The sequence below is a fragment of the Ornithodoros turicata genome, chromosome 3 (genome assembly GCF_037126465.1).
Source record: "Ornithodoros turicata isolate Travis chromosome 3, ASM3712646v1, whole genome shotgun sequence".
NCBI lineage: Eukaryota > Metazoa > Arthropoda > Arachnida > Ixodida > Argasidae > Ornithodoros > Ornithodoros turicata.
The window spans coordinates 96484533-96498605 of record NC_088203.1 but is presented as its reverse complement, the minus strand read 5'-3'; the positions used below and the strand labels follow the sequence as shown (position 1 = coordinate 96498605).

At 50.7% G+C, this 14073-nt stretch overlaps 2 protein-coding genes across 4 annotated transcripts in view; one reads left to right on the top strand and one right to left on the bottom strand.

Annotated features, from left to right (window-relative positions):
• The window catches only part of LOC135388923 (TM2 domain-containing protein 3-like), a 140594-nt gene that overhangs the window by 76100 nt on the left and 50421 nt on the right, over positions 1 to 14073 (bottom strand). The gene's annotated exons all lie outside the window — the stretch shown is intronic.
• On the top strand, positions 7157 to 13813 carry LOC135389757 (acetylcholinesterase-like). Its single transcript, XM_064619788.1, has 3 exons — positions 7157 to 8628; positions 8694 to 8754; positions 13643 to 13813. Exons 1-3 carry the CDS (start codon positions 7157 to 7159, stop codon positions 13811 to 13813), a joined length of 1704 nt encoding a protein of 567 aa, XP_064475858.1.

Here is a 14073-nt window from a genome sequence, read left to right as displayed (position 1 = left end):
CTCTAGGCATAAATGCAGAGCAGAGCATCAGGAGACTGCTGTCTACTCAGCGATAGGCAATTGGAACAATCCGTCCAGTCTGACCCAGTGGTCTGACCAGAAGTCCAGAACTCCGACCTTGTGTGAACGCGATGGCGCCAGACGGAGCTCCAAGTTGGTGGTTGTTGGCGGATTAGAGGCACCTAAGGCACTGTTGGCGTGTTAGGACGCATCGAAGGCACGAAAATTAACATTTTTTAATGTTGTCGCCTGGAAATTTTGGGCAATTTTTCCGGAGACAAGGAAAAAAAAAACGAAAGAAACTGCTTTTTTCCCCAAAATTTCCGTTTTTTTTTTCGGGGCTTCGCATCTCTAGTCACAGTGTCCGATCCAGTACTTGAGTTGGGGAGTGAAGGCTACATAGAGACGAAACAACAACGGCTACTACATGAATGATTATGGGATGAGGTGATTCACCGCAACAATTGCGGTACCATACCTCAGTGCATGTGGGTTAATATATGAGTGGGATGACGATGAAAAAGATGAGGCATACACACTCGCACACATACATGACACACGCAAATGAGATATCACACACGCAGGTGCGTCGTAACTGATGGGGATAGTAGTTCATCCGGTCGGCCACCGGAGATGAAATGCTGTGAAGAGCACATCTCCGCATTCATGGCAACAGCTCTGAGGACATAGGAGTTCAAGCAGGTTAGAAGACGTCAGGAACACATAGAATGAGTGCAGGCATTGACAGTTGCTGCACAGGGTTAGACCAAGGACCCAAGATTGCTGCAAGGCTGAGCGGTTTCTTGTTGATACGGGTCAGTTGGGAACGGAGCATTGCTCTCTTCGAACCGTACAGAGGGCAGTCGATGAGGACGTGTTGAATATTTGCCACTATGCCGCAGTTGGAATACGAGCTGGTTGAAGCATAACCTAGTCTGTGTCTGAACTGCGGGGTGAAGGCCACATTGAGGCGAAGTCGATGCAGAAGGGAGGTGAGACAGCGGGGCAAACGGCATGGGGGGGAAAACGATAAAGTTGGATCGACGGCGTGCAACCTGTCTGTAATATCCCGGCGATATCGTTGGGACGCCATTGGTAGGATCATCGCCGACAAGAATGCCCTCCTGTCACCATGGGTCAACATATTCGGTATCACCGCATGGCATTGTCTGGCAACAGCAGCCACACTGTCCGCCTCTTCATTTCCGCTTAGTCCACAGTGACCTGGGATCCACTGAAAAGTGATGGAGTGACCTACGTCGCAAAGACGCTGAGCGTCGCTGAGGATGTCCGTGACAATTGGAGTCAATGTACCTCGTGCACCCACGCTCTCTATACACTGCAGGGCTGCCCTGGAGTCCGTGTATACAACCCACATTCGCGGAGCTTCGTGCAGAGCATACCGCAGGAACGACAAGATGCCGTACAGCTCTGCGGACGTAGAGGAAGTGCAATGTGCCAGGCGATACCCGTGAGATACCTGGACCGATGGAATAATGAAGGCGGCCGGTGAACTTACAGGTGTAGAGGACCCGTCGGAGTAGACGGCAGTGTGCTCAGTGTAGACGCTTACCATCATGTCCAATGACAGCTGGCTAAGGACTGACGGTGGCACTTTTTTTTTTTTAACGTTGAGTCCCGGAATGCCGGGGGAGATAGAGGGCAGTGGTAGAGACCACGTGGGAGACGAAGACACTGTTGGCTTTACTACAAACGAGGGAAATTTAGGATTTGCTTCCGCAAAGTTTTGCTGTCAATGGGTGACGGCGGTGATGAGCGATAAGGCGTAAATAATGACGTACAGTCTCCCTCGTCCTGAGGACTTCAATTGGTATGTTATGAGCTTCGGCGATGACCATCCGCGTTTCTGCAGCTCTGGGGACGCCAAGACAGATCCTCAGGCTGCGTGCAAGGAAGCACCGAAGCCGCTGAACTTGCGTCTCAGAAATGCCGTGAAGAACAGGAAGGCTATACACAAGTGAACTACGAACAAGAACCTTGTGAACAGCCAGGAGTGATTGCTCATCCACACCCCACTTGACGCCAGCCAAATGACGAAGGACGGAGGTCCACCGCTGAACCTTCTTGTCAAGGTGATCGATGTGTTTTTTCCAGGACAAGTTGAGGTCGAGGACGACACCCAGAAAGCTGTGATGTTTCACCTGCTTGATCGGCGAGCCAGCAAGAAACAGCTGATATCGGTGCACATGCTTCCTTGTGAAGGCGAGCGCTGCAGATTTGTCCCCCGATATATCCAAGCCGACTTTTGTGAAAAACTGCGTGATTCTGTCCAGTGAGCAGCCAACCAGGCGCTTTATGTCGAAGCTCGTATCCCTTCCCTCAAGACCCGGTTTCGCCTGCTGTCAGTGAACTGCTTCCTTTCCCTCTGCCAGAACCTACTGGCGTTCAGACACAATGAGTCCCTCAGGAACGTGAACGGGTCTCTCGGCGGTGGTGCAGGTCCACACCCCCCAACTTGTATTCGTCGACTCCCTTGTGGCACCCCTGAAGATATCGTTGTCTGATCTGGCACCACCCACCTGCCCGCTGAGGGACCTGTCTCTGCTGATCGTCGAAGCTTTCCTCCCTGGACGTGTCCTTGCTCGTCCGGCCAGGCTCGAGGCCCTCCTCACGGACCACGTCAGCCGGTTCCACACTCACCGGGTTGTTGCCACAGATGCTTCCGCGTCCGCCGGGCTGGCGGGTGCTGGAATTGTCTTCCCGCAGCTGGATGCGCACTTCCCGATTCGCCTCCCGGACATCACTCCAGTATTTGAGAGCGAGCTCCTCGCCATGATACTGGCTCTCCGCGTGGTCCCTCCTCAATTCTGCAAGGTTCTGCTCCTGGCAGACTCTCTGTCTGTCATCGCAGCTCGGTCGGACCCCTCTATCGACGCCTGGAAGACCTTCCTGTCCCTTACTCCGAGTCATATCACGGACGTCGTCTTGACGTGGATTCCAGGACATCGTGGCCTCTCTATCAACGAGTTGGATGATAACCTGGCCAAGGCATCCCTCGATGGGCCACTCATCGACCTGTTACCTCCATTGCCCGCAGTAACTCGGGCCAGATATAGGAGGCTGCTGGAGCTGTCTGGACACCGCTTGCTTGACCCCCGATGCGATCACCTTTCCTTCGCGTGGCACGCTGACCGCTGCCCTTTGTGCCGTGTTGAAGTCCTGCTGACGCGCCTTCGATGCCACGCCCTGCCTCTAAATTTTTACCTTCACCGCGCGGGTACCCATCCATCGCCAGCGTGCCCTCACTGCGGGCAGGACGAGACCACTGAGCATTTGCTGCTGCACTGTCGCCTGTACGACAGGCCCCGCCGCAACCATTTCACCCTGCCCTTCGCCAGACAGGGCATCCCTTTCTCCTTATCGTCCTTACTCTCCTTCGGAGCCTCGCACACGGAGAAATGGATCCCCGAAGTGGCGTCCAGCGTCGTTGCCTGCGGCCGCTTTTGAGTCGTCCTGCATCAGTAGCCTGATCACCTAACCCCTCCACCGCCCGAGTCTGTACAACGCCCGCCCGTCCCCCTGGAACTATTATTTCCCCTCTCATACTCCTGGCCAATCGCCCGGTGTGACTAAGGGCCATTTCCTTTGTGGCTGAAGAAGAAGAGAGACCTGTCAGTAGTGTCCCGACCCCAGTGCTGGCGAGCTAGTGGCTAGATGAGCTCAATCAGAAGTGATTTCCTGTCTCCTCTTGACAACACTGTTGGTACAACCGCCCGAGACTGTTGGGCAGCCGATGCCGCTCTGTCAGCGTCTTCGTTTCCGCTCAAGCCACAGTGACCCGGGACCCATTGCAGGGATATATGGTGACCATGATCGCTTAGACGCTGACCCTGATGGAGTATATCAGTGACAACTGGGACAAGTGTTCCACGTATCCCGCTGTTGGTTATACATTGAATAACAGCTTTTGAACCAAAGTAAATGACTCAGTTGTCATTCATTCCCCACTTCGACCCAGCAAAGTGTCGAATGACAGAAATTCATCGGTGTGCCTTTGTGGCCAGGTGATCGATATATTTCTTCCAGGACAAATTGGAGTCTAGGATGACACCCTGGAGTCACGATGTGTTACTTGCCTAAGAGGCGTATCGCCAAGGAAGAGCTGATACCGATGCATATGCTTCCGAGTAAATGCCAAGGCCGGCCTAGGTCCGAAGTCCAGCCTCATCAATACAGTGACTGTGTTGTTGTCGCAAGACGTTTACGACACCAGTTTCCTGACGCTGACACCCAGTTATGGGCTGCCTGCAATTTTTATACAGCTATCAGGGAGTTGCAGTCCGGTCCCACAGTCCCTTCGGTGCCGACGAAGCTGTCTTGGCGTCGAATCACTGCGACTGTGCTAGATGCCCACCGCGCCAGTCTTCAGTAGAAGCTAGCCCACGATATTCTTACTCTTCGCGAGCGATTGCGCCGTTTTCATGTTTCTCGTTCTGACGGTTGCCTGTCTTGCGGGATGTGTGAAACGCCCGAGAACTGTTTTAGGCGTTGTCACGTTCCTCTTTTGCCGTGGCGCAGGTTAACGCAAGTATTTCAGCTCTCGGCTGTTTCCTGGGCCCCCGTGCGGTTCCTAGAAGTGTTGCCGGTTCCGCACACTCAGCATAAACAATTGCCTTTGTTAATTACGGAGATAAACTTTCAAATTGGCTTTTGGTGGCCCAGCCTCCGGAGACGCAGCTATATTTCAGGCTGTCAGGGCAGGTCTTCGTAGCCACATCACCCGTGAAGAAGCACTGTACGGCCTTCTGGAGTGCTCTCGCCGCTGGCTGACGTCTGCTCGACTTTTCCATCACGCTCAGGGTGAGTGGCAAGTCATGTTCTAGCCAGCTTGCTCCGACTGTATTGTAGCCAGGACTGTATTGTCCTCCGCAGCGACTCTCCCGTGTTTGGATTGCTCGCATGGTATAGGCAGTACGAAAAAGCAAACTCTCATAGAGAGTGTTGTTGTCTAGCTTGTGGGATTGTAACGTGCAGTTAGTGTCAGTGCAAAGGGGACTACCTCCATAGGTAGTTCGCCTGCTTGATGACAATACACGCTACTGATTTCTCAGTTGAGATGTCCATGCCAACCTGTGTTAGGTACCACAATATGTTATCCAGGGAATGTCGAAGATGACGCAGGATTGCTGGTCTCGATTTTCCAACAGTCCAAATGCAGACGTCATGAGCATAGATCGATACGAGGGGTGTTCAAGTCAAACCGGGACTTTTCAATTTTCGCAAAAGTAAAATGAACTTACAGGAGACAAATTAGTTTTATTTTTAAACGTAATCTCCATCTCCACTAATGCACTTGTCCCAGCGTTTCACGAGGGCTTGGATGCCAGCAGAGTAGAAATCCTTACCGGAGCGTAGCAGCTATGATCCGACCGCATTCTTGACCTCGTCGTCGCAGCTGAAGTGGCGGCCCCTAAGGAACGCCTTCAGTGGCCCGAAGAGATGGAGATCGCTGGGGGCGAGGTCTGGACTGTAAGGGGGATGTGGCAGCAACTCCCAGCCAAGTTCCCGTAAGGTGCGTGTCGTGAGACGCGCGGTATGCGGGCGTGCATTGTCCTGTAGGAGGAGGACTCCTTTGGTGATGTGGCTCGGCCACTTTTGCTTCAGCGCCTTATGCACATCCCTGAGAACCTGGCAGTAGTATGCGCTATTGATGGTGGTACCACTGGGCAGAAAATCAACATGAACAACGCCAGCCTTGTCCGAGAAAACCGTGGCCATGACCTCACCCGCATACGGGGTGCTTCGGAACTTCTTGGGAGCTGACGAGCCCGGATGCTTCCACTGTTTTGATGCGCGTTAGGCTCGGGAGTGAAATGGTGCACCCACGTTTCATCGCACGTGATGATCCGATCAAGGAACGGCTGCCCTTCAGTGCCGAAACGGGACCTTAGCTCTTGGGAGATTTCCCGTCTTCTCTGCCGGTCAAACACGGAGAGCTGCCTCGGGACCCAACGGGCACTAACTTTCCGAAATTGGAGGTGTTCATGAATGATAGTGTTCAACGTTCCTACAGAAAGGTCCGTCTTTCGAGCCAGTTCGAGACATGTTATCCGTCGGTCCTTGAGGATCAGCCGCTCCACAAGTTTGATGTTCTCAGGAACTCTGACACTGGGCTCTGAGCCGGGCCGGAATCGTCTTGCACTGATGTACGGCCGTCTCGGAACCGTTTGCACCACTCAAACGCTTTGCTGCGGCTAAGTGTATCGTGGCCATACTGACCCTGAAGTCTTTTGTGAATGTCAGAGGACTTTACGCCTTCATTCACCAGAAACGTCATGACAATTCGCTGTTCGATGTGGGCGCTCACCTCGTTGTCGGCCATATTGTCCAGCACGTGTCTTCGGTTTTGCACAAACTTGGGACCACCACGTGGTGAACGCGGAGGCCTGCCGCGTGTGAAATTGACGAAAAAGAAGTAGCGCGAGCCATTTGTACACTGAGGAGACATAAGGTCCAAGTTTGACTTGACCACCCCTCGTATATACAGGTTGTCCCAGCTAAATGCGAACATATCTTTAAAAAAAATATATATATATATATATATATCACTTTTTCCGAGATGAAATCAATTGCAGTATAGCATATGCTGAAGGGCACCCCTTAGGAGGGCATTAGCAAACTCCTAAGGCAATGTCTTAATTAACTTTCAATAATTAACTTTTTAATTATAAAAGCTACGAAGTTGTCCCAATGAGAACATCTGGGTCCATCGGCCACCTGATACGAAAAACTCGGTTGGATAGATCGTTCGCTAAAAATTCGTGATATATAATTCATTCAATTCATGAAATATATAATTTTTTTTAAATATGTTCGCATTTAGCTGGGACACCCTGTATATGCCGCCAGCTCGCTTGCTGTTTATCTATTGGAACATTTCTTTTTGCGCCGTTCTTCGGTTTGCGTACATATGGCCCCTTTCGATCACAGCACTAACTGGTGCAAGCCTGCGATATACAACATGCTAGGTCGAAAGCGTGGCAGCAGGTGTTTCCGGTAGCAACCAACCTGAGATCGACCAGTCGTTCTCTAATGCACATTTTGTTCCAAGCGCCGCATTACGTATAGTCTGCGTGACTGAAGTATTTCAAGGGAACGGGTAGCTTTGACTGGATATATGCTACTGGAAAGTAAGATGACTTGCAAATATATTCTGTACTTCATTTTTTGTGTGGCCACAGTGGTTGCAACAGACATCACAGTATGCACAACCGGTGGTCGGATTCGTGGTGCCGTTGAACGGACACGAGGCATACCCATCGCCCGCTTCCTCGGCATTCCGTACGCAAAACCTCCGTTAGGTTCACTTCGGTATCGACCGCCGGAACCAGCTTCACCATGGCAAGGAGTTCTAGAAACTAAAGAGTTTCGTGCTGCATGCGCTCAAGCCAACGGATCCTTTCCGCCTGACACTCCCTGGCTTGTAGACAAGAGAATCGTGAGTGAAGATTGCTTGTTTCTCAACATCTGGGCCCCACAGACGCGCACCAAGAGGAAATCAATTGTGATATGGATCCACGGCGGCGGCTTCCGAACTGGTACGCCATCGACGGAGCTGTACGACGGAAAACTGCTGGCAGCTGTCGGAGACATTGTAGTAGCAAGCGTGGCATATCGTCTAGGAAGTCTGGGTTTTCTCCACACTGGAGAGGACAGTTCACCCGGAAATTACGGTCTGTTAGACCAGGAGCTAGCTATTCATTGGATACGGGACAATGCAGAAGTGTTTGGAGGTGACAGGTCTTCAATAACACTATACGGCGAAAGCGTAGGCTCCGCCGCCGTAGGTCTTCATCTTCTGGCGACACGAAATGCAGGGATTGTACGTCGTGCCATTATGGCGAGCTTGAGTCCTTACGGGATAATACCACCACAGAACGAAATTGGGCGCGAGTTGGCCACGACGCTGGCGAAAGCCGTCGGATGTGAGGTAGACGGGAACGATTGGATCAGGGTCGTGTCATGTCTACGGTCAGTTTCAATTGAAGCCATTTTACGAGCAGAAGACACACAATACCCTCAAGATTCCGTTACTTTCACGCCGTCGTACGGCCACAGCTACCTACCACTGTCATTTCAGGAAACACTTCGGGACCCGAAGCTCATCCCTATTGATGCCTTGCTGATCGGCGTAACTGCACATGAAGCAAGCATATTCCTGTACGCCAAAGACCCGGAACGTTTCAACATGAAGAATGAACCTGAAGGATTGACCTACACTGCGGCTCTTGCGTTTCTTGCCTGCCCCTTCTATCCTCGCTTGCCAAAAGCTTTGCAAAATGCCACCACCGGCATTTTTAAGGCTAACGTCCAGCAGGGAGAAGGAATCCTTCAGTCGCTGATAAACGCCGTTGGTGACCTTATGGTTACGTGTCCAACAGAGTTTTTTGCGGAAGCATACGCAAGACTAAACTACCCGGTCTACTTCTATGTGTTCGACCATCGGTCAGTGAAAAGTCGCTTTCCTCCGTGGATGGGCGCAACGCACTTTACCGAGCTCCAGTACACCTTCGGTATGCCGTTTCGGTTTCCAGAGCGCTACACAGATCTGGATCGGGAGCAGAGCATGCTAATGATGAAACTTTTCACAGACTTCATCAACACAGGGTAAGTACAGCTGCCATACCACCGCTCAGAGGCTACAACTACCTCGTGTATATCTTGTTTTACAGAAGGCCGATCTTACCAGATGGCTCCGAATGGCCCAGTTACACGAAGGAAGACCCTTATCATGTAAGACTCCATGCTGGCAACACCAGCATCGGTAGTGCGTTCCATGAAAAGGGTTGTCGATTTATCCGCACAGCTGACATTTTACTCGGCCTCATAAAACCATGACAAGAACAGCATAGAGAGAGAGTTTGGAAATAAAATTTGCACGCGTCTGTCTTACTGCGTTCATTCGCCGCATGAAATTACCGCAACGTCATCAGCCGCTCTCAGCCAATTATTTTGCTGGTATTACGTGTTCTTTATACTCGTCTATTTCTCCGGTCGTTCCTAATCAACAAACGAGGCAAACAAATGAGGCAGCCAGAGTTGCTTTGTTGTGTCCATTAGTCGAAGAAGTGGAGATGTGGAGCACGCGTGGTATAGCTGTGGATGGATGGATGAATAAAGAATCCCTTTACATGACTGCTGCCAGCACTAGTACGGAACAACATAAACTTTATTTTGAGATCCCTTTACCCTTATAACCTACAGGAAGAACAGGTCGCGAGGTATTCCAGTGCTGTTCAAACCCATACAACCCGAGAAATCCTTTTGGAAGGTGAATCCAAACGTGATTGCAAAAGACATACGGTCTGCTGCACAAGAGCAAGTTGAGCCCCATCGTGTGAATAACGACGAATCCATGTGCATCCTCGTGAAGACGGAGGGGGCATTGTCCAACCTTTTGGCTCATCGCAAGGTCGCGGGCGTCGATGTTGAAGTTATCATTCCGCCGTCGTATGTGGAAAAGCAGGGGAAAATTAACGATGTTCCTCTCGCCTATACCAACGATGATTTGGCTTGTTATTTGGCATGTGAGGGTGTCGTCTCGTCTCGCCGACAAGTACGATACGTTTCCCATGATGACGACTCGGATCGCCATGTCCCCTTGAGAAGTGTCATTTTCACGTTTCGGTCGAACCTGAAGTTGCCTTCGGAGGTTGATCTAGGATTTTTGCGTTTACAAGGTCCATGCGTACGTGGACGGCCCAGTGCAATGTTTTCGCTGCCAACGCTTTGGTCATCTTGCGCATAGCTGCGGCTGGCCTCAACGCTGCAAAATTTGTGCCGGTACTCACAACTTGAACAACTGCACGGCTCGGCGGCAACCGAAGTGCGCCAACTACGGTGGCCCTCACGTTGTGTCGCATTCTCATTGCCCATGTGAGCGTGCTGCGATCTAGCGCTTCCAAGAGTCTGTGATTCGCCCAGTTCAGTCTACGAGACCGTAATGCATCCGCTCAAAGATGGTCAGACTAGTCAATTGGAGCACATTCCGAGAGTACAGCACGGGCTAGGCACAACCGGACATGTCAGCTGAACAACTTACTGACGTGCTCAGTGCCTCCCTCCGCTTATCATCCGCAACTGTGAAGGTGCCGACGGGTCATATGGGCACCAATCCTCGCGTTGAACAGCTCCGGGCGTGTAGGAGGAGGGCGGAACGAAAAGCTCGACGAACAGGTCTGCTTCAAGAGATTTCGGCAACACGGCGTGCAGCACGGTCTGTCCAGAGGGAACTACAGTCTGTGGATAGAGGACGTTGGCGCCAGTTCTGAGCCGGTCTCTCGCCTTTTGTTCGTGTCTCCAAGGTTTGGCCTGTGGCACGGAGTCTAAAAGAGACCCCTTCGCCTAGAAATCCTTTGGGTGCGCCCGCTAAAGAGGTGACAGGTTTCCGTCGCCATTGCAGCGCCATGGATTCGGTTCTCGACCTTGTCACTTCCGTCGAACAAGCCAACAGCCAGAAGAAAATTGTCATGGCGGTTTTCCTGGGCGTCAAAAGAGCTTACGATACCGTCAGTCACCCCGCTGTGCTGCACGCACTGCTGCAATCCCAGGCCTCTGACAATGTTCTTGTGGCTGGCGGATTTCCTGTGCGACAGAGCACACTCTGTTCGCATGCATAAGGGGTCCATGCCGAAGATTAGTTTAGCTCATGGGGTACCACAAGGGAGTGTCTTAAGCACATTTCTCTTCAACGTGGTAATAGCGTGCCTACTGTCCTGCGTTAGCTGATGACTTATAATTTCCATTCATGCCGACGACATTTGTAGTTGGACAATTGGGAAATCAAGGCCAGCCATACGCCGCCGTCTTCACCTTTCGCTGGATAGGATTCGGCGGTTCTCACTGAAGCAAGTATGGATACCTCGACTGAAAAAAAGAGCAGCGCTATCCTTTATTAAGAAGGATATGCGCCAGTGCCAGCCTTCCATTGGTAATACGCCGCTCAGACAAGTTAAACACCACAGATTTCTGGGCGTCATCCTGGACTCCAACCTGTCCTGGAAGAAGCATGTCGACCACTTAGACACCAAGACCCACCGGTGGATGTCTGTCATCCGTCACTATGCCGGAGCTAAGCGGAGATTGGATGATAAGTCCCTTAATTCTGGCCCTCCATCACGCTTGAGTGCGTGGCACACTTGTGTACAGCCTCCCTGTGGTGCGTGGCGTCTTCCAGACTCAAGAACAGAGATTTCGGTGTGTAATTGCGCGGAGCCTGAGGATATGTCTTGGTGTTCCGAGTGCCGCGGGAACTCGAATGGTGATAGCCGAAGCCCGTGCAGATGGAAACCATTCGTCATTACATGCGCCTCAGAACGCAGCACCGTCGTCCCTCTTCTAGCAAAAATCTATCGGCGACGCCAAAGTGCTGTCTTCAAGTGGCTAATGAGAGTGAGGCCCAAGCTTCCTCCGTTCACAATCCACCTAACAGTTGCCACATCTCCTCTGTGGTCGCTTGCGCTCCCATCACTCTCCCTATCTGTCCCTGGCCTCAAGGTTTCAAAGCATCAAGTGCCACCTTTAGTTCTTCAACAGTTTGCAGCGGACATGATGCACCTTAAATATCCTGACCACACCGCCGTCTTTTACTGATGGATCTTCCACACGGAAACTTTCATTGTCATGGAAAGTACGGCAATGTGCACACAGCACAAAACTTGTTTCACTAACGAGTAAGTAAACTTTCCCGTTTTTTGCAATTTTGCACGACACCCACTAAAGCTCTGAAGAACGAACGTGTTCCTAATGTTTATTCCACTTTCGGAAATCTCTTCAGGGATTTCAAATGTATACGTCACACAGTTTTAAGTCTACTGCTAAGATAAAGGGATTGCGGATGTCGTAGGGCTCAGTTTTCACGCGCTTCAACTGGTAGAGTAACGGACAGTGCAACTATATCCGCTAGAAAGTGTTTCAGTAGCTTTTTTTAGTACATCTTAGAGATCGTGCAATAATTTAGTGCCGCTTTTTACAATTACAAAACCGGTCTACCAGCCAGTAATGGCTAGCTTGCATTACTCCTCAGGCGTGGAAATATAAAATATAAGGCTAAGGATAATAGGTTTTTCTGTGCGCGCTTAGTAAGTTTTGCAAATGAAATTCCAATAAGTATTCCGTTCGGTCCACCTCCGCAGTAAATATTGTGAGAAAATGCAACTGAAGCAACCTGCCTCAGTCCGTGTGATAAACTGCCCCGCTACTGGGGCGTATTGTCACACTTGACGACCTCCGCGCAACTGTCTTTTATAAAATGTTTTTTGAAAGCCAGCATTAGTTTGATAAGTGAGTTCTGTAGCCAAAAGATCGCACCAAAATCCAGTTGTTTTCATCAGTCTGAGGAATGTATTTTCGTCACAGCAAGCTCAGAACTAAAAACTGTGACAACTCTCCCTGGTGTCCCCCACCTGCCATAGCCCGTTCACAGACCTCTACCCAAGAAACGTCATCATGACGTTTGTCGACACACTGAAACCGAAACAGATCGGAAGGGGAGAGCTGGGTTCCACGAATGGACACCCTGTTCGCTGCCTCCTATTGAAAGAAAAGTAGGACCGAAGGTCGCGTCCCTTTCTGGGACTATCGTAATCCCCTCAAGACCGTGGATTTCGGGCGCGACCTTGTTCGCCCCATAGCTTCGAGCATAGTTCAACTCTACAAACCGATGGCGCTGTCGAACACTATGACGTCATGAACATGAAAGAACTGACGTTCTGAGGCTGGAACAACGTAGAAGGGACAAATACATACAAAGCCTGAATTTGCCTAAGAAATTAACGATGAAAGATGAAAGTCACTGAAAAGGTTAGCCAGCTGCAGGAGTCGAACCCATGTTCAACAGTTGCCGCCTGCGTCGGTCCCTCGTATATGAATGTGTGTATGAGTGAGCAAAAATGTAAGAGTGAAAGGAGGATGAGTGAGAGAGAGTGGCTGGTTTGTTCCTTCAGATGACGCACCCTGGAAGTCGCTGAGAAGGCGTGTTAGCTTAGCTCAGTTGGTACAGCCCTGGACCGCCAGTCTAGAAGATGTGGGTTCGATTCCTGCAGCTGACTAACCTTTTCAGTGACTTTCATCTTTCATCACTATGACGTCATTTGTTTACAAACTAGGAGAAGACTATTGGCACTTATTCGCTGCCCCCTACTGAAAAAAAGTAGGACCGAAGGTCGCGTTCCTTTCAGGGACCATCGTAACCCCCTCAAGACCGTGGCTTTCGGGCGCGACCTTGTTCGCCCCATAGCTTAGAGCGTAGTTCAACTCTACCAAACAAGTGGCGCTGTAGAACACTGTGACGCCATTTGCTTACAAACAAAGGGAGGTCTATTTGCAGAATTCCTAGAGATGAGCGCCCCTCGTACGGCTGCTCCTGATGTCGTGGCGCCTCGGCACTCCCTAGAAGGCTGTTTCATTCATACGTCGTGGGGCATCTGCTACAGCTCCCACGAATCGATAATTCTTCGTGTAATGTTGTGCAATGCTGCACGCAGTTATGATTGTCACATATGTCTCGAATTTCGTTTGAAGTTTCATGTCTATAGGCATGCAAAGCGTCGCTTCCACACACCAAGGGCTCGTTCAACAGCGTTGCTGGTCTTTATGTCAGCGGTGTTGTATTGCTTCTCAGCTTGCGAGCGCGGTTGTAGTAATGCTGTCAGAAGATAAGGAAGACATGGATAACCGCTGTCACCAAGCAAGAATGTCAGGTAACAAACGATCCTCGTACAAGAACTTGGGACAGCTGTTGCTCGAAGATCCTGCTGTCGTGGACAGAGCCAGGCCAACTAGCGACAACTAAAAAAAAAAACAAAAAAAAAACTGCACTTCTGGGCCAGTTGTAGCCTATACTGGGAACATAGGCAATGAGAAAATGTGACTCCAACAAGGCTGGAAATATACTCTTCTGACATATTACAGTTCGGGAGTAAAACTTTGCGTGGCGAAGCCTTTTACATACTGATATAAATGATTTTCATTTCGTGCGCTGGTCCATTCTTAGAAACAGCACAACCGAGGAGGAAGGTGCAGATCAAAAGCAAATTCGTGGCCGTACTGTCA